This window comes from Archocentrus centrarchus, chromosome 8, assembly GCF_007364275.1.
Source record: "Archocentrus centrarchus isolate MPI-CPG fArcCen1 chromosome 8, fArcCen1, whole genome shotgun sequence".
NCBI classification, from domain to species: Eukaryota; Metazoa; Chordata; class Actinopteri; order Cichliformes; family Cichlidae; genus Archocentrus; species Archocentrus centrarchus.
Window position 1 is genome coordinate 23,304,670 of NC_044353.1, and position 19,658 is coordinate 23,324,327.

At 38.1% G+C, this 19,658-nt stretch overlaps 1 protein-coding gene across 1 annotated transcript; it reads right to left on the reverse strand.

Moving 5' to 3' along the window:
- Positions 1–22: 22 nt before the first annotated feature.
- Positions 23–17,592, reverse strand: LOC115784092 (myosin heavy chain, fast skeletal muscle-like). Its single transcript, XM_030735178.1, has 42 exons — positions 17,555–17,592; positions 13,206–13,333; positions 12,784–12,842; positions 12,438–12,658; positions 12,152–12,295; positions 11,906–12,062; positions 11,788–11,815; positions 11,592–11,703; positions 11,420–11,512; positions 11,274–11,337; positions 11,074–11,172; positions 10,044–10,147; positions 9,813–9,951; positions 9,366–9,484; positions 9,099–9,248; positions 8,844–9,014; positions 8,446–8,752; positions 8,178–8,257; positions 8,000–8,087; positions 7,793–7,910; positions 7,556–7,679; positions 7,335–7,471; positions 6,978–7,233; positions 6,531–6,773; positions 6,215–6,391; positions 5,965–6,110; positions 5,785–5,875; positions 5,301–5,690; positions 5,060–5,186; positions 4,778–4,896; positions 4,303–4,499; positions 4,039–4,222; positions 3,795–3,960; positions 3,576–3,700; positions 3,139–3,447; positions 2,839–3,042; positions 2,580–2,705; positions 2,292–2,462; positions 2,090–2,194; positions 1,912–2,007; positions 1,678–1,809; positions 23–132 (listed from the first exon to the last, which is right to left on the reverse strand). Exons 4-42 carry the CDS (start codon positions 12,639–12,641, stop codon positions 112–114), a joined length of 5,823 nt encoding a protein of 1,940 aa, XP_030591038.1. The 5' UTR covers positions 12,642–12,658; positions 12,784–12,842; positions 13,206–13,333; positions 17,555–17,592; the 3' UTR covers positions 23–111.
- Between the last annotated feature and the right edge of the window lie 2,066 nt (positions 17,593–19,658).

The window sequence follows — 19,658 nt, forward strand, 5'->3', positions numbered from 1 at the left end:
ATATCTCAAGGAAACACAACACTTTAGAATTTTTCAACATTTATTGAAGATTTACAGAGAAACATGTTCATATTCTATGAACTTTTAAATGCTGCAGCCAGATTGTTTTTCTTATTCAGCAGAGTCGCTTCCCTGAAAGCAAGAGAGAAATATATATTACATGGAATCAGTGCATGTAGGGATATATTATAGTCAGTCTGTGATAATAGATAAAGTATAGGGAAAATTTATGGTAGGATACTTAGGGTGATGCTTGGATTTGTCATCAGCAATAAAATGGAAGTGTGCCCTACAAGTTGGCATTAACTTATCTACTTTTAGAATTAGAAAGTAAAAATCAATATTCAGATGAAAAACACCAGTCAGGTATAAGAAGAAGAAGAAGAAGAAGAAGAAGAAACAGCCTTTATTGTCCCACAGAGGGGAAATTTGGGTGTAACAGCAGCCGCAGTTATTATAAATATAAATAAAGATATAATATAATGTATAACATTATGACCACCTGCCTAATCTTGTGTTGGTCACCCTATTGCTGCCAAAACAGCCCTGACCCATCAAGACACTAGACCCCTGAAGGTGTGACGTGCTATTTGGCACCAAGATGTTGGCAACAGATCCTTTAAGTCCTGTAAGTTGCGAGGTGGGGCCTCCATGGATTGGACTTTTATGTCCAGCACATCTCACAGATGCTTGATTAGACTGAGATCTGGGGAATTTGGAGGCCAGGTTACCACCTCAAACTCATTGTCCTTGTGCTCCTTAAACCATTTCTGAATGATTTTTTGCTTTGTATTTTTCAGAAAATGTAAACCTTTATTTAACCAGGAAAACAGATTAAGAACAATTTCTTATTTACAACTGCAGCCTTGTAGCAGGGTGCAGTATCCTCCTGAAAGAGACCATAGCTATTTGGGAATATTGTTTCCATAAAAGGGTCTACGTGGTCTGCAACAATGCTTAGGTAGGTGGTACGTATCGAAGTAACATCCACATGGATGGGCAGGACCCAGAGCATTGCCCAAAGTGTCACACTGCCTCTGCCAGCTTGCCTTCTTCCCTTAGTGCATCCTAGTGCCAGGTGGTCCTGACCATCCATGTGATGTAAAAGAAAAGGTGATTCAAACCGGGATACCTTCTTCCATTGCTCCGTGGTCTAGTTCTGATGCTCACGTGCTGATTGCAGCTATGCAGGCCCAAACTGTGATGCACTGTATTCTGACAACTTCCTATGAGCACCAGCATGAAATTCTTTGGCATTCTGAGATACAGTAGCTCATCTGTTGGATCGGAGCACACGGGCCAGCCTTAGTCTCCCACCTATGACCCTGTCACTGGTTCATCACTGTTCCTTCTTTGGATCACGTTTGATTGATGCTGACCACTGCAGACTGGAAACACCCCACAAGAGCTGCAGTTTTGGAGATGCTCTGACCCAGTTGTCTAGCCATCGCAATTTGGCCCTTGTCAAACTCACTCAAATCCTTACCTTTACCTTTTTTCTGCTTCTAACATATCAACTTGGAAGACAAAATGTTTACTTTCTCCCTAATATATCCCACCCACTAACAGTTGAAGAGATAATCAATGTTATTCAGTTCACCTGTCAGTGGTAATAATGTTATCAGTGGATATGCATATGGTTAAGATGAAATACTGCCAAAGAGAATAAAATACCACCTTTCCAACTTCACGACTCTTGGCTCTCAGCTTATTGACCTGGGACTCAGCAATGTCAGCGCGCTCCTGAGCTTCCTCTAGCTCATGCTGGACCTTTCTCAGTCTGGATATATGTGTGTTCGCCTGCTCTTCCTGGAAGGATTTTAAGTTATATTAGTTATTAATGATAATATTATTATTGATCATTAACTCCAACGGTAAATGTCACATTATCAGTTAATGCAGGTCACTTACAGCTTCCTCAGCCTGTCTCTTGTAAGCCTTGACTTTGAGTTGCAGCTTGTCCACCAGATCCTGAAGTCTGATCACATTCTTCTTGTCTTCCTCAGTCTACATAGATAATAACTGTTATTTAAGTGTGTAAGCAGAAGTAAAGAGTAAATATGCTTGTTTTTGGCAAAATAAGATTTACCTGGTAGGTGAGCTCCTTCACTCTCCTCTCATATTTACGAACTCCTTTAACAGCTTCAACTCCACGTCTCTGCTCAGCTTCGAGTTCAGCTTCCAGTTCACGCACCTTTAATGTCATGATAAACAATCAGCTTTGCATGAATGTGATGTAATCAAAGCGTTATTTTATATTTAAAGCAATAGAATTTATACACAGTTCATACCCTGGACTCCAGTTTCTGGAGCTGCTTCTTGCCACCCTTCATGGCGAGGTTCTCTGCCTCATCCAGACGGTGCTGTAGGTCCTTGACTGTGACCTCCAGGTTCTTCTTCATCCTTTCCAGGTGAGCACTGGTGTCCTGCTCCTTCTTCAGCTCCTCAGCCATCATGGCAGCCTAAAATAATTTTTTCAATTTAATCAATTCATTTAATAATCTATAATAAACTTTATATTATGAATACAAGGAAGTGACGCATTCAACAGAACAGAATAGTTAGAGATTTAAACTCACATCAGTGATAGCCTTTTTGGCTTTGTCCTCGGCATTTCTTGCTTCCTGCACAGCATCATCCACCTCACTCTGGATCTGCACAAAATCAGCCTCCAGCTTCTTCTTGGTGTTCAGAAGGCTGGTGTTCTGAAGGTTTAGGAGAAATTGTGTAGTGTAAATATGTTGTAAGTTAACATATTGTATATTTACAGTAAATGTATAATGTATTTATTAATTCACATTACATTACATTAAATTTCTCTTGAAGCTAAAAACAAACCTGAGAGTGAAGCAGTCCAACGCGCTCACTGGCATCTACCAACTCCTGCTCAGCCACTTTGCGTCCTCTCTCTGTCTGCTCCAGAGCGACTCTCAGCTCCTCAATTTCAGCAATCATCAGACCATTTCTGCGCTCCACCATGGCGACCTGCTCCTTCATGTCTTCCTGTCCTCTGACAGCATCATCAAGGTGCAGCTGGGCATCCTGATTAAATAAATAAAGAAATAGGTACATGTTCTATTTTTTCAAATGATCTAAAAGAAGTAAGAAACAAACAAACCAAACGATCTACAAACTCACCTTAAGTTGTCCCTGGACATTCCTCAGTTGTTTCTGGGCTTCAGCAGCCTGCCTGTTGGCATGGCTCAGCTGAATCTCCATCTCATTCAGATCTCCCTCCATCTTCTTCTTGACTCTCAGGGCATCATTCCTGCTCCTGACCTCAGCATCAAGAGTGCTCTGCATGGAGTCAATCACCCTCTGGCTGTTCCTCTTGATCTGCTCCATCTCCTCATCCTTCTCTGCCAGCTTCCTGTCAATCTCACTTTTGACCTGGTTGAGCTCAAGCTGAACACGGAGAATCTTGGATTCTTCATGCTCCAGAGTGCCCTGCGAGAAAAGTAAGCTAAGTACCAAGTGACTATTCTTGCATGATACTGAAACATATTTGATATCAGCAAAATAAATATCAGTGTTAAAGAATCATCAAAAAAAATTGTTTATATAAAAGTTTAAACCTCAGCTTCTTCAAGGGCAGTCTGAATTTCAGCCTTTTCACTTTCTATGGCTTTCTTGGCCTTTTCCAGCTCATGGATGCTCTTTCCAGTTTCACCAATTTGTTCAGTCAGATCAGAAATCTCCTCTACACAGTAAATACAAGAAAGATTAGCAATCTCATTCTTCACAACAGGTGATAAATCGTTATCTGTGTTGAATGCAGATATCAGTTGACATACGCTGCAGATTTTTGTTCTCTCTCTTCATGGTTTCCAGCTGATCCAGAGCCTCTTCATAAGAGTTCTTCATCTTAAATAGTTCTGTGCTGAGAGAACGAGCTTCCTTTTGGGCTCCTTCCAACTCTGCCTGGCTCTCCTCATACTTCTGTTTCCATTCAGCTAAGACCTAGAAGTATATAGGTTGGAAATTTAGTTTGGGACTGGTTTAGTATTGTGTTGAGTTATTGTGTTTTCCACCACTTACCTTATCAAAGTTTCTTTGCTTCTTGTCAAGGTTGGCAGCCAGAGCATTAGCTCTCTCCACATCAATCATGAGGTCCTCCACTTCACCCTGCAGCCTCTGCTTGGTCTTCTCCAAAGATGCACACTTGGAGTTCACAGCCTCAATGGACTCCTCAGCCTCCTGCAGGCGCTGGGCAAGCTTTTTCCTGGATTGGGCAAAGATTTGCTTATATTAATTCTATTAAAATACGGAACCTTTATTCATAAAAAAGTATAAAAACTATACTTGGCCTCCTCCAGCTCTTCAGTGCGCTGGATAGCATCAGTCTCATATTTGGATCGCCATTGAGCCACCTCACTGTTGGCCTTGGACATTGCTCGTTGCAGTTCGGCCTTGGCCTCCTGCTCCTCTTCAAACTGCTCTCGGAGCAGATCACAGTCATGACGGGCTGCCTGAAGAGCATGAGCCAGGGCGTTCTTGGCCTGTGTTTTAATTATAAGAAGTTTTACCTAATAAATGGCTTTTCTTTTCTTTTTCCTCTCAGTGGGAATATTGAAAAAGCATAATGTTGTTACAAGTGCAAAAATCTAAAAGTTGCTCTTTGATCATACTGATATTTAAAATAGGATCACTGCCTTTTAAACTTTAAATTAAGGAACTTGGATTCTGTGATGTGCCCACTTGCACCATCATTTTGCAGTGGTCTGTTAAAATGTATGTAATGCTGGACATAATACTTCTTTAGTATGACATTTGGTACCTTCACTTCCTCCTCAATATGTCTCTTAATCTCCTCAATCTGTTGAGTGTAAGCTTGTTTGCCTCTGGTGAGCTGGGAAATAAGTGCTTCCTTCTCCTCAAGCTGGCGAGAAAACTCACCTGGACAAAGCAGGTTAAAGAAAAGTAGTCTTTTCATCACATAAAAATCACAATGTGTTTTAAACACAAAAACCATCATTGTTTTGAAAAATATAAAAATAAACAGTTTAGAACAGCTACTAATAAACATACAAGTAAACATTTTATATCTTTGGATACACACCATTTTCAGTTTGTAGTCTTGCCCTCTGTGCACCCATGTCATTAAGTTGGCGAACATTCTCATCATTTTTGGACTTGATTTCACTTAATTGGTCTTCAAGAGTTCGGCACATTTTTTCCAGATTGGCCTATAATTGGCAAATAATTGTCATAACTCAAATCAGTGGAGATATCACTACTGTCCTCTTTCATTATTTAGATAGCTACTCAAATCTTATTTTTTTTCTGAAAATATTGTATACCTTTGCTTTAGCAACAGCCTCCATGTTGCTGGAGAGATCATCAATCTCCATCTTGTACTCGCTCTTCTCCTTCTCCAGCTTCTGCTTGACACGCTGGAGGTTGTCAATCTGCTCTCCCAGCTCTGCAACACTGTCAGCCTGCTTCTTGCGGAGAGCTGCTGCTGTGGCTTCATGCTGCAGAGTTGCTTCTTCAAGATCACGACGCAGTTTCTGGAACTCAGCCTCTCGCTTCTTGTTCATCTCAATCTGAGCGGCTGTTGCTCCACCAGCTTCCTCGAGCCTCTCGCTGATCTCCTCAAGCTCCCGGGAGAGGTCAGCTCTCTGCTTCTCTACCTTAGCCCGAGCAGCCCTCTCAGCCTCAATCTCCTCTTCCAGCTCCTCAATACGAGCCTTGATTTGATAGAAATAACATGAGTTAGTCTAAAACACCATTACATGTTGTTTTAGACTAACTGAGTGTAATATTCATGTAAAATGGCATTACTTGGAGTTCCTTAATCTTCTTCTGAAGCTGAGCACCAAGGGATTGTTCATCTTCGATCTTGCTGAGGAGCTGGCTGATTTCAAAGTCCTTCCTGCAAGTAGAGAGCAAAAAGAAATGTTTCTGGCAGTTCTTCTGAATGTGAATGTAGTAATTTTATCAATAACTTATTTGTCCTCTTACTTCTTGATTTTTTCCTCTGATTGCTGCTTGTCATTCTCCAGATCCATTATGGATTCCTGGGCCAGTTTCAGATCTCCCTCAAGCTTCCTCTTGGCTCTCTCAAGGTCCATGCGGAGCTTCTTCTCTTGCTCCAGTGAGCCCTCAAGCTGTAAGACAATGACAGTTGATTTGAGTGGTTTGAAAGACAATCATTCAGTACCAACAGTCTTTTTAATAAAAAATAAAAGCATCATGATAATAGTTTTCTTACATCATCAACTTGCTGTTCCAGCTTTGTCTTGGACTTGGTCAGAGTGTTGACTTTGTCCTCCTCTGCCTGGAGATCATCCAGTGTTTGCTGATGGGCCTCTTGGAGGGCTTTCTTCTCCTTGGTTAACTTGGCAATTGACTCATCCTGAGATGCCATCTCCTCTGTCAGGTTTTTCACCTGAAATAATGTGTAAATATTAAGTGATATTTCTTCCCAAAATAGAATAAATATTTGAAAGTTTCATCAATGTTGTGGCTTAAAAAGGCACAACATTAATGTTTCTTTCAGGTAAGAAGACTATCAGTATGAACTGAACCTTGTTTTCTGTGGCATGCTTCTCCTTCTCCACTTTGGCCAAGGTGAGCTCCAAGTCATCAATGTCCTTCTTCAGCTCAGAACATTCATCCTCCAGCTTCCTCTTCTTGGCAGTCAGCTCAGCATTGATTTCCTCTTCATCCTCCAGTCTCTCACTTGTCTCTTTGAGTTTGGCCTCCAGCTGGATCTTGCTCTTAATGAGCCCCTCACACCTTTCCTCAGCATCAGAGAGATTCTCAACTTCCTATAATACATGTTGAACAGACAATAATATCTTATTTAGTGTTGTCATGTAGATTGACATTTGCTAATTATTTATTTTGTAAAACTGCACTGTTGTTATGGCACATACACAATTAGAGGATGAGAAAAGTGTGTGGCCTTTTTATATCTAAGCCACATACATGAAATATAGATGTTAGATAGTCACAGTTTTGTTTCTACTCACTGCAGCCACTTGAAGTTGCAGGTCATTCTTCTCCTGCAGCAGGGCCACCATCTTCTCCTCCAGTTCTTTCTTCTTGGCCAGGGCAGTAGCCAGGTCTGTCTGCATCTTCTCATAGTTCTCCTTCATCTGAGCCAACTCCTTTTCAGTCTCAGCACTTTTCAGAAGAGGCTTGATCTTGAAGTACAGATGCATCCATGGCCAGTTCTTGACATTCATGAATGAACGGATGTTGTACTGGATGCTGAAGATAGCATCTCTACAAAAACAACACTAATTACTATAATTTATTAAAATGTTTTTGGTTAACATCACATTATATTTAATTGGTAATTTCATATATTGGTTAGAGAATCATACCTCCTCTCCATCATCTTAACAAACTCTTTCCTCATGAGGAATCCTCTGCAGAGAGCCTGAGTCATGGTCACCAGCTCAGCCAGTTTCTCATCTCTCATCTCCTCAAGGGTACCCAGCAGACCAGCTTTGAAGAACACCTGTGTTGATGTGAAACAAATTAGTCACCAGTTCATATGTATACAGCAAGAGTTTGTAGAGGTCGTGATAATGTCAAAGTTTACCTTAGTGTGACCAAACTTGTACTGTGTGTGATCCACATCAATGGAGCCAAGCAGCTTCTCTGAAGCTTTCTTGTTGTCGATGAACTGTCCCTCAGGGATGACACTGGCATTCAATACTTTGTATCTGCAAGAGAGAATCATGTTGTTACTTAGATTTTTCTTCCATCTTATATAAGTTTGCTCTTTACAATAACAATAAAATAATTTTGGCTTGCTAATATAGTAATGTGCTGTCACCTCTGCTTGAAGTCACCATAGAGGATTCTGCTGGGGAAACCCTTTCTGCAGATTCTGATGCCCTCCAGTACACCATTACACCTCAGCTGGTGGATGACCAAATGATTTTCCATGAGACCTGAGAGTTGAAAATTCATATAATTTACAACATTCATTTATATCACTGTGTAACATTTTGTGAAATTAGTATGACTGTGCACTTTTTACCTGGGGTCTTTGTCTCATTGGGAATCAGGCAACGGACAAAGTGAGGATGAGTGCTCCTTAGGTTGGTCATCAGCTTGCCCAGATTCTCCTGATGGGGAATATATTTAAACAAACCTCAGCTGCAAAAATAATCCAATAAATTTCAATAAGATCTTGATTTTTGTGGTGGTTCAAATACCCTGAAAAGAGCTGACACAGTCTGGAAAGAACCACCCTTCTTCTTTCCACCACCCTTCTTGCCACCACCACCAGAAGCATCTGTTTTCCAATACATTTATATAATTAACAGAACTTAATATATAATGTTATAGTGACTGTTACAGACATTTAATTTCTAAATAATATTTCAACCAAATATTTAACTTGATTCAACTTGATTTCCTAGAGGAAAGACATTTAATTAGTATTCACAGATTGTTGTGTTTTTTACATTATTAACTTCCTACCATCAGCTGAAGCATGGGATGCATACAGGAAGCACAGCAGTTTGTTTGAAGACTTCTGGTAGAGCTGAACAACTGAGTCATTCAGTGGGTCCTTGTTCTTGTCCAGCCAGCCAGTGATATTATAGTCCACTGTACCGGCATAGTGAACCAGGGAGAAGTGGGCCTCAGCCTTGCCCTTTGCAGGCTTTGGCTTCTCAAATGCCTTGCTCTTGCCAAGATGCTGATCATACAGCTTGTTCTTGAAAGAAGTGTCTGTAGCTTTGGGGAACATGCACTCCTCTTCAAGAATGGAGAAGATGCCCATTGGCTGAAAAGACAAGTCATATTCCGGAAAAATCAATATTTTAGGACCTAGTCAGAAACTGGCATTTTAATCCTGACTGGTGAATTTATCTTACCTTCTCGATGAGCTCAATGCAGGCAGCCAAGTCCATACCAAAGTCAATGAACTCCCAGTGAATGCCTTCTTTCTTGTACTCCTCTTGCTCCAGGACAAACATGTGGTGGTTGAAGAACTGTTGCAGTTTCTCATTGGTGAAGTTGATGCAGAGTTGCTCCAAGCTGTTGAACTATGGTAATAAAAATGTGTTTAATATCATGACAAAAATCATATTTTCCGTAAATCTGATCACACGTTTTTTTTAAATACTCACATCGAAGATCTCAAATCCAGCGATATCCAGCACTCCAATGAAGAACTGTCTGGGCTGCTTTGTGTCCAGCATCTCATTGATACGGACAACCATCCACAAGAACATTTTCTCATAGACAGATTTGCACAGAGCCGAGACAGCATTGTTGACCTAGAAGAAGAGAATTCAACACTCATCTAACCTCCCAGATACTGCTGTAATATAAAGGTATTTTAGAAGTTAAACTGTATTTACAATTTTTTATTCTTTTAATTTTTAAAAAATTACCTGTGGGACAGTCTGACCTTTGGTCACAAACTCATTGCCGACCTTTACTCTTGGGTAGCACAGAGCTTTCAGCATATCAGCTGAGTTGAGACCCATGAGGTAGGCGATTTTATCAGCCACTGATTGGGAAAACAAAAATGTTTCATAATCTAACAAAGGAATATCAACACTATGAACTAAACTAAAACACATTAATAGCAGTGCTAAAGTTCTATCTTGCATTTTATGAAAAAGTATAGACAGGTCCCGCCACTAACTCTGTAATACTTATTTGATGTCAATTTATCTGTTTGGGACTGCTTAATGATATGGATGTCATCATAGATCTAAAAGTTACTATATCTTTTTACATATCAGAATGTTAAATCACAGACTTTCATTCTGTTCAGTATGGTTTAATGTGAATTACTGCATGAAGATTTAATATTACAAAATGAATTCAATTACCCTCAGTGCCATCAGGTTCAGCCTGCTCCTCACGCTGCTTCTGCTTGAATTTCATGTTGCCATGATGCATCACAGCACCGGTCAGCTTGTAGATGCCTATCTTCTCATCGGCACTGAACCCTAAGATGTCAATAGCAGTCTGCAAGGCAAGCACAGAAAAACCTTTAAAAAAATTGTTATTCTAACAGTGTGCCTTTATTCTACACATTACCATGTGTAGAATCAACTTACATCTGTTGCAATGAACTCCTCCACGTCATTGATACTTTTGACTGTGATTTCACCTTGACTGATCATTGGATAGTCATAAGGATTTGTGGTGATTAGAAGAGCCTCTAGAAGAAAGCAGAAGAAATGCATAAGTACGACATGTTTATTTCCTTTGTTTTTTTTTAAGTGTGCAAGATTAGTGAGTGACATAATGATTTATTTAAAACAGAGAAGAAAGTGACATGTTTAATCTGCTGGCAATAAGTAATTTAAATAATATAAGGAATAAACAAGAATGTTTATATACATTTGCATGTGTTAGAGCCCTGACTTCAGTTCAGGAGATGAGGCTTGAAGTGAGAAGAAAAAGTATGAAGTGGAAATGAGGAAGCAGAGAAAGCAGTGGTGGTGGAGTAGAAAGACATAATGAGAAAGAGATTATAAAAATACACCTATACAAATCTTAAACAGTCGTATATAGTTTGAAAGAGCTATTTGTTACCTTTAAATTGAAAGTAACTTATAAGGTGTACTACATATTTGGCCAGTCTTTAGTCACATATATAAAATGCAATTAGGCAGAATATCGATATCCATCTTGGCGACTGTATTCGAGATGTTGGGGCAACATGGCAGGTTCCGCAAACTGGCACCAGCTGTGAAAGCCGCCATTGATTAGAATTGATTCATTCTAAGTACATGAGACTACACCAGTTTATTACACATTAATCAATGCATATTTATGAGTACAATATTTTTTTGTATTAAATAACATTAAAAAATTACTTACTCTACCTTTAAGAATTATTGTTGTAGATAAATGGATTCCATATTAAGTCAGTACATTGTGTTTTAATTAATGCAGATAATTTTTTCAATGATAAGTGTTCTGTTAATAAATTTCCCCAAAATGTTATATTGATTATGCTTCTTGACTACCAGGTCAAGAGGATTGTTTTATTTGCAATGACAAGGGCTATGGACAGTAAATTCCTGGATGTTTTGCTTACTTATATTTATTAATTTTGTATAGTGTTATTGTGTCACATACCTAGGAGCTCAGACTTGTGCCCAGTCATCAGCTGATAGAAGATATGGTAGCTTCTCTCAGCAGACAACTGGAATGTGACACGGGATTTTTCCAGCAGATCTGTGAATATTTGTTGGATAGTAAGTGCGATGATCAAACAGTGTAAGACAACACATTTATACACTACTATTAAATACAAAAGGGAGATAACTATAACTTACATGTTTCAATATCAGCTGAGGCTAGCTTTCCAGTGGAGCCAAAGTGAATTCTGATGAATTTACCCTGAACAGTCACCACAAAATGTTAGACTGGATATCAGCAGGAGTAAGAAAATTAGGTGACCGTCCAGAACATGAATACTTACAAAACGAGAGGAGTTGTCATTCCTCACAGTCTTGGCATTTCCATAGGCCTCCAGCAGAGGGTTAGCTGCAATGATTTGATCTTCCAGTGAACCCTACACAGAGACATTAAACAGCTATAGAAAAGTAGCAGCAACATCACCTGTGGAAAAGGTATTCAACACACAATTTTACCTGCATTTTTCCATGTGCTGACTCAGCTTTCTTAGCTCCAGCTACTGCAATTGTTGCAAAATACTGGATGACACGCTTGGTGTTGACAGTCTTCCCTGCACCGGATTCTCCACTGGGGAATTAAAGCATGATGTACTTTACATTATAATTTTCAACTTCCTGAAAAAGTGTTCTTGTAATGCTGTATTATACTCACGTAATGAGGATAGACTGATTCTCACGATCTAAAATATAAGAGTACGCTCACATTAAAACTATAGTTGATATTCCTCATTGTCCCGTAGACCTGAATCTTGAATTAGCTTTGATCTTACCAGTGAGCATGAACTGATAGGCATTATCAGAGATGGAGAAAATGTGTGGTGGCGCCTCAATCCTTTTCTTGCCTCTGTATGCCACGACAACACGAGCGTCATACACAGGAAGCCACTTGTAGGGATTCACGACGACACAGAACAGGCCTGAATAAGTCTGTAATATCAAAGATACATAAACATAATTAGATTTGATACTTGGGATTTAAAGATTCAAGCACACTATATTATAAGGTTGAAACTTACATAGATCATCCATGATGCAAAACGCTCTTTGAGGTTATACAGCACGGCGGGCTCATTAAGATGGGTCATCATGGCCATATCCTCGATTTTATCAAACTTCGGAGGATTCATAGGGTGGATGTCATCCTCTTTTACAGTGACAGTCTACATAGGAAAAACAATAAAGTAAACAATCAAACAAAAACAAACAAAAAACTGACTAAAATACTACATTATGTAATGCACAAAATTCATCTATTTCCTAAGAAAGCTGAGGAATTTTTTTTTTTAAGCACCATTTACTTACCTTTCCTGCAAGTGTCTCAACTGTTGCTTTGCCACCCTCTCTTTTGATGAGTTTACCTTTGACATACATCTCATCAGAATCAGTCACAAAGTAGGCTGTTTTGGCATCAAAAGGAGTGTTCTGAGCCTCTAGCCTCTCTTTCTCAGGCTTTCGGAGGTAAATGGCCGCAGGGCCATAGGCCTCCATCTCCGCGTCTGTGCTCATGATGGAACTTTAGGGGGCTGAAATTGAGAGGTTGATGGATTTAGTTTCTCTTGCATTTGTTTTCATAAATTTACTATGGTGTTGGGTGTCAGATTAAACATGTGAATTGTGTGAATATCACTGAAAATACACTATAATGTACCTTTTTTAGTCAGAAGATGGAAACTCTCAGTTCTGTTGCTTGGACCCTACTAAAAAAAACTGTAAAATTCAGATCCCTGTTAGTTTCAATATATGTACATTTTACTGTCTAGCATCATATTTGTCTGTAGAATTTGTTATTTAACAAGGTTAACAATATTATTACTACTATAACTGTTATTCCAATCCATCCATCCATCCATCCATCCATCCATCCATCCATCCATCCATCCATCCTTTTCCACTTATCCTGTTCAACAACAACAACAACAACAACAATAATAATAATAATAATATTAATAATAATAATAATAAAAGCTGAATAGTTTTAAAAACATTAAAATTGGCAATGCCAGAGATGCCAAAGCTGTGATAAATTTGTGTTTCATAATATAAGTAACTGAAGTTAATACTTGTACTTACCTGAGTTGGAAGCCTACCAGCTGCTGACAGAGACTGAAGCACCCTCTTTTATAGAGGGAGAACTTTTTTCATTAGTAGGTGTGCCTTGCTTAGTTTGGTCATGTCTTCTTGTCATGTTGCTGTTAATCCTGTAACAGCGACAGTTGCCGTGATTAAACTGCTTTGCAAGCACATTTGTAACAGAAGGTATTTCCTTGTCGCCAAACTTGGCAGTCAAAGGACACAGTGATGATGAAAGATTGTAAAAAAAAAAATAGCAAGAAGATATTTTACATTTTATAAAATATGATGTACAAGGTGTCTTATTGTACATCTCTTAATTTAGATGCATACACTACTGTTCATATAAAAGATAAATTAAATCTATAAATGAGCATTATTTATCTATTTTTTTGAGTAATGCATTTTTTTTTAAATTATTATTTCCAAATGTCAATGGTGTACAGTTGCTGTTCACACAGGTCAGATTTGTGGGGGGTGTGGGGGGCAACAAGTCAACAACTGTTCCATGAAACAGGGTCAAAATATTCCATGTAGGTCCACTGATACAAAAACATTTTAGTTTCAACAGAGTATGAACAGATTAGTCGGTCTTTTTCTCTCTTTCTTTTTTTCTCATCTTTCTCACTCTTTCCCTTCTAAAGCATATTAATATTTTTGAACAATTTATTTTTCTATTATTTTAGTATTTAACAGTACATCATCAGATGTAACCATGTAACTTGTAGAACAGTTGCTGGGCATGTATCAAAGATTCTAACCATAGAAAATATAGTCTTATAATATTGAATTAACATAAATGTCTGTCACGTTCCCGTTTCTCTACACTGTTATTATTAATCATCCTACTGGAACATGCCATGACACAGGCCATGGGTTTGGAGAAGCATGTAAATGTCACTGGTGTACAGTTGCAGGACAAGCACACATCTCAGATGTCTGAGATGAGACTGAGCGCCATTCCATAAAAGCTTAGGACAGATTACATATCGTCTTGGAATGGAGTGGATGAACAGTTGCCATCTAGGATGGGATAAGACCCAAAATAAGACCTGTGGCAATAAACAAGATTTTAGAGATGCCAGAACTGTAATAGTAACATGAAAGAAAACTATATAAAGGACAATTTTTAAATCTAAGGCTTAGCTTAATAGTAAGTTAATAAAGGTAAATAAATGACAATTATGTAGATGTCTTTTCAAAACTGATTTTGTTTGTTTTCTTTCCTTTTTGTATTTAGCCATCTTTTGTTCTTCAAAAGAGATGACCTTGAGGTATGTCATCTATACAACCTCAATCAGGTTTGCTACAAGCGTGTTGCACACATGCTTTCCAGGTAAGGTCAAATGTCTTCAGTTTTTATTTTCAGTCAACCTAAATAGCATGTATCCAACATGCTGTTCAAGACATAACAGGGTCAAAGGTCTTTGTCATTCTTTCAATCAGCTTGCCCGAGGTAAATCTTTGTATTCATGATTTTAATATATAGTTATGTTTTAGTACTATTTCTCAGTCTGCATATATCAAGCAGTCATGCAAATATGAATCTCTCCTTCTATCTAAGTTAATTTATCAGCAATTTTTTTATTTACTAAAACAAAAAATGTTTTACTATTGGTAAATAAAGATGTGTGCTGGGCTACTTTGAATACACATCGTCTCTTACCTCTGGTGACAAAATGTAACAGCTGCTACAAATACACGCAATTGACAAATTACAGGAAAAAACACGGATACTTGATCCAGTGACTTTGTTCTGCTTTGGAAGCTATTTTGCTAGCAAGGTTTGGGTCACCTCAGGGGGAGGGGTTGCATTGTAAATCACCACAAAGTTGGTCTAAGTGATCACCTTTATCCAGTGATGAAACATTTATATCCTGATGGGACAGAATGGGAAGTGTCTTCTTCCAGGATGACAATGCCAAGAGGTATGCCAAGAGGGATCTGTATGCCAAGAGGGATCAGCTAATGGTTTGATGAGAGTGAAAATGATATGAATCACATCTCAACTCAGTGGAATAACTATGGAAGATTTTAGCCATCAATAAAACACCAAATGAGACAGTCCTTTTAGTATTCTATACAGTTTAAACTCACCTAACTAGGACATAGCGAATAGAAAAAGACTTTTTTTTTCGAGGGTGGAGATGGGTACATGTGGAGATAGACTGTAATAACTAACATTCTCCTTTGTTTGTCCTTGCAGATGCTTATAGATGACCCCCTGCACTAAGCCCTAAATTGAGATAAAACATGGCAACCATGTGTGGCAAGGAGGAGCCTAAGAAGCTTTAAAAGGGTGTTGCATTCGACAGGGTGGTAACACTGGGAGAGCTATAGGGAGTGTGGTTTTAGCCCTCTGTTTTCTTTCTTTGATTTTAATTCTTGTTTTATGCTTTGAAAAAAAAAAAAGCACAAACGGAACAGGGGAACATTTCGGGCGCTCCCTTTATAAGGCTCAAATTTCAGGTGATTCTGTTTCACAATGTAACTTAACAGTCTAACATGAAATGCAATAACTTGTGAAGGGGTACAGAAATACAAGAAGGAAAAAGAAAGTTTGAGGAGGTGAGACTAATTAGCTTTCTGTGTGTGCTTGTCAATGTTTTTTGCACAAGACCATAAGCTAATACTAATTAGCATGCATGCTGGAACTAGAGGTTTCTTCATGTTCAAATAATCCTGATTATATTGTATATATTGATGTTTTCATCATTTATGATCTGTTGTAAGATGTACAGAGGTACAGCTGTAACTGTGCTTGCCTTCTTGCAGATGCTCAGAATGTTTCCCATGAAATTAGAAAAACATTTCAGCTATTTGAATGAGAAAAGAAACAGATAACTGCAGCTTGCCAAATGAGTCAGTTATTCATTAGAGACACACTGACAGCTGTGCTGAAAGGACTATAACTCCTGTATGTCATATGATATCTTTCTGCTGTTGGGTATGCGCACTACAATGCCCAAGCTAACCCCTAAAAAGTATTGGCTCACAAATTCACAACCTGCTAGTGGACAGTGATCTCATAAATAGCATCTGTCCCAGCGTCCACCAACACCTGTGCTTCCTGTGCTGCCGAACACAAGAGCCCCTTTATCTGCTGATAATTAATCTTCCCTGAATGCAGTATACAGTTACAGCCATGTCCTTCACATTGTAATGTTTAGTTGTAGCAGTCACCACAGCTGTGCCACAAATGAAAACAAAGCATTGAGGAAAACAATTTTCTTACATTATACACTCTTCAAAGATACCACAATAAAAAAATATTGATAATTAATACAATGATGAGGAACATTGTACTAGTTATCAGTCGTTTTACAAAAAACTTGTGTTTTACTAAATAGTTTCTTGTGCTAATTTTTAAAAACACATTTAATAAAATCTCTCTGACAAGAACTCTTTGAATGTGGCTTTGTAAGAAAAACGCTGCAGTATCAAGAAAATCTTTAATTAATGTGAACATATAGCACATTTTTTCAGATTTTTAACATTTTATGAACTCTGTATAACTATCCATCAGATGTTGTCTACTACTTAGTCTAAGACTGATACTCTTCTTAAATCTCATTGGAGCACTTCAGTTACTACTAGCCTATGTGACCTTTGATGTGAGCCTGGCCTCATTTCAAGTAAGTCACTCAGCGCTGTGTTTACAAGTCTCTGTTGGCAACAAATACTGGCCATAAATTTTAAGCGCTATTAAGATTCCTATTAATTTGTCCTGACTGTTGCATGGCTGAGCTTTCATAACACTGACCATACTGGCCAACAAGTAGCCACAAGAGATTACTTGAATTCTTGCAATGATTTTCAGCTTGTACTAAGCCAATTGTCATTCCAGAACAGTGAGTGTGTTACTGTTATGAGTGCCTTTGACTCCCTGTTAAGTCCTGCCGCATCCTCAAGCAATAACCTGACAGTGGTTACAGTTGAGAAAGTTTTTTATTACAGACTGTTTTATTTATGTTTAACCAGTTCTTCTAATAATAATAGTAGATTGAAAAAACAAACAAACCTGTTCTTTCAAGCTACCCTGGGAAATGTGAGTCTAGCAAATTGTGATTTGCTGAAAATTTGTTTCAGTGTATTAAATTATGAAATGATTAACCCATGGCAGCATTAGATTAAAATCTTTAGCCATCAGCAAAAGATGTGTGTACGATTCTATTGTCATTATTAGCAACCATCTAAAAAGTTACCATTCCAGATTCACCACTTTTGATTCTCAGCCTGTTGACCTGGACCTCAGAAATATCAGTGCATTCTCTAACTTCTTTGAGCTCAAGCTGGACATGTAAGTGTTGGCGTACTAATCCTGTAAAAAGGTTTACAGTAATACTCACTTGTTTTTCACAGGAAACGTAATTGTTCCAGCTTTGACAGATTCTGAAGTCTATTTTGATTCTTCTTGTTGTAATGAGTCGACACAGATACAGCACCGTAAGTGAAAGAAAAAAAAATCAACAAATTTGATTTTAGTTTTCAGTTTCATCATAAATTATATGATAGGTGAGCGCTTTCACACTCCTCCTGCATTTGCAGTTACATTGAAAGCTTGTTTCTGCTCAGCTTCAAGTTCATGCACCTGTGAGATACAACAATAAACAAGCAATAAAAAAAAAAATAACAGCATCATTTATACATAAAGTGCATATTCTTTACTCAAATTGCTTGAGCTGTTTCTTGCCCCTGTTCATGGTGATATTTTCTTCATCCCCTTGTTTAAATGATGACCTATTTTCTAATTACAGCTTAATTTGAAAGCTGGTAACTAATTATTACATTATCACAAATGTATCATAACTGTAGCCTGCAGTTGGTTAAAATGAAAAATATAATTGAGGCGAAATCTTTACAGGATCATTGAATGTGCTAAACAAGGATATTATTAAAAGTGAAGGTTTAGAAAAAAAAAAAAGTTCATGTAAAGTTGATGTTTTATTTTTTATTTTGTAACTGTGATACAGTCCATTTTGTGTTTGCCATTAAAATTGTCTTTGTCCCTGACAGTTTCCTGGTAAAGGTCGGGTCTACAGTGATTCTGAAGCTATTTTCTCTGCTAACACAAATTATATTGCATTGGTGAGTTAATGCCCAACATATGGTAATAGTTATATTAAAGTGCAGTTTGTCTTTGCCTCAGTTAACTTGTGCTTACAGCATTAACAAATTAGTGCTTTGATACTAGCCAAATACTAAATTAGCCTTTTCACACATCAAGTGTGCCAGCTGTTAAAATAAACAAAAATATATCTGTTGGAGTTTGATAGAAAGTGACTTATCTGTTCTGTATACTGGTGAGTTCACAAAATTGTTTTATAATGTATATATCCATGACTGTATATTTAAAACTACACTTTAGCAATTTCTTTTTGTCTTTGGTGCTTGTTTGCTGTGTGTATGCATTAGATATTTGAATTTGGTTTTACAAAATGGATGAAATTACTTATAGGGAATTTATAATTTAAATTATTATATAACTATATATATAAATATAAATTATGGAACATAAAGCCAAATTATACTTAAACTATATTATGAGATCAGTAATGTATATTTTTTTCAATAAGCATAAGTGTAATTAAATTGTAACTTTACTCATAGGTCAGGTTTTTGAGTTGGAAATCAGAGATATAGTATTAAGAAACCTTGTGGTGTCCCAGCTTGCATGAAGCTGAACCATATCCTATGTACCAGAAGTATGGTAAGACCAAACTGTTCCTCAATAAGGATCAAATAAGACCAGATGTCAGTAATCATTTTGGCACTCTCCTCAGTGTCACATATGTACAATAGCGCCCACCAGAGTTCAGGTCTTTTCATTCAGCCTGGACATGTGAGTGACGTGTGTTGGCCTGCTTCTTTTGGGAAGGATTTACAGAGGTACTGACTTGGTGGACCCAGCTGAAGCAAATTTGTCATGTAATTGTAGTTGACTTACAGCCTCTTGAGCCTGTCTCTTGTAAGCCTTGAATTTGAGTTGCAGATTGTCCACCAGTCTGGTCACATTATTCTTGTCCTCTTCTGTCTGCACAGAACAAGAATTGTAAGTGAAATGGAATTTACACAAGAAATTAACTAATTTTTAGTTAGATAATAAATCACCTGGTAGGTTAGTGTCATGTCCTGGGCCGTTGGCCCAGCGTTTTGTGTTAGTTTATTTCCTGAGTGTGTCCTCCCAGTAGGTTGATGTCTTGTGTTTCCTAGTGTTGTGATATGTCTGCGTCTCTGTCCTGAGTCTGTGCCTGTTGTTTAGTCAGTATGTTCCTTGGTTTGTCACTTCCTGTTTATTTTGACAGTCTGGTTTTCCTGTGCTTTGTGTTCAGCTTTGCTTCCCCTGTGTAATTAGTTTCATTTGCCTCACCTGTTGTTCCCTGCTGTTTCCTGATTACCCAGTGTGTATTTAAGCCCTCAGTTTCCATGTGTTCCTTGTCGCGTCGTTGATGT

What these genes read in the sequence shown, in the direction of transcription:
- LOC115784092 (XM_030735178.1), bottom strand. Translation starts at nt 12,641, where the DNA reads ATGAGCACAGACGCGGAGATGGAGGCCTATGGCCCTGCGGCCATTTAC. An exon ending in TTGCATCATGGATGATCTAT is followed by an intron (nt 12,063 to 12,151) that starts GTAAGTTTCAAC and finishes TTGATATTACAG; the next exon opens with ACTTATTCAGGCCTGTTCTG. An exon ending in TGAACCTGATGGCACTGAGG is followed by an intron (nt 9,485 to 9,812) that starts GTAATTGAATTC and finishes TTTCCCAATCAG; the next exon opens with TGGCTGATAAAATCGCCTAC.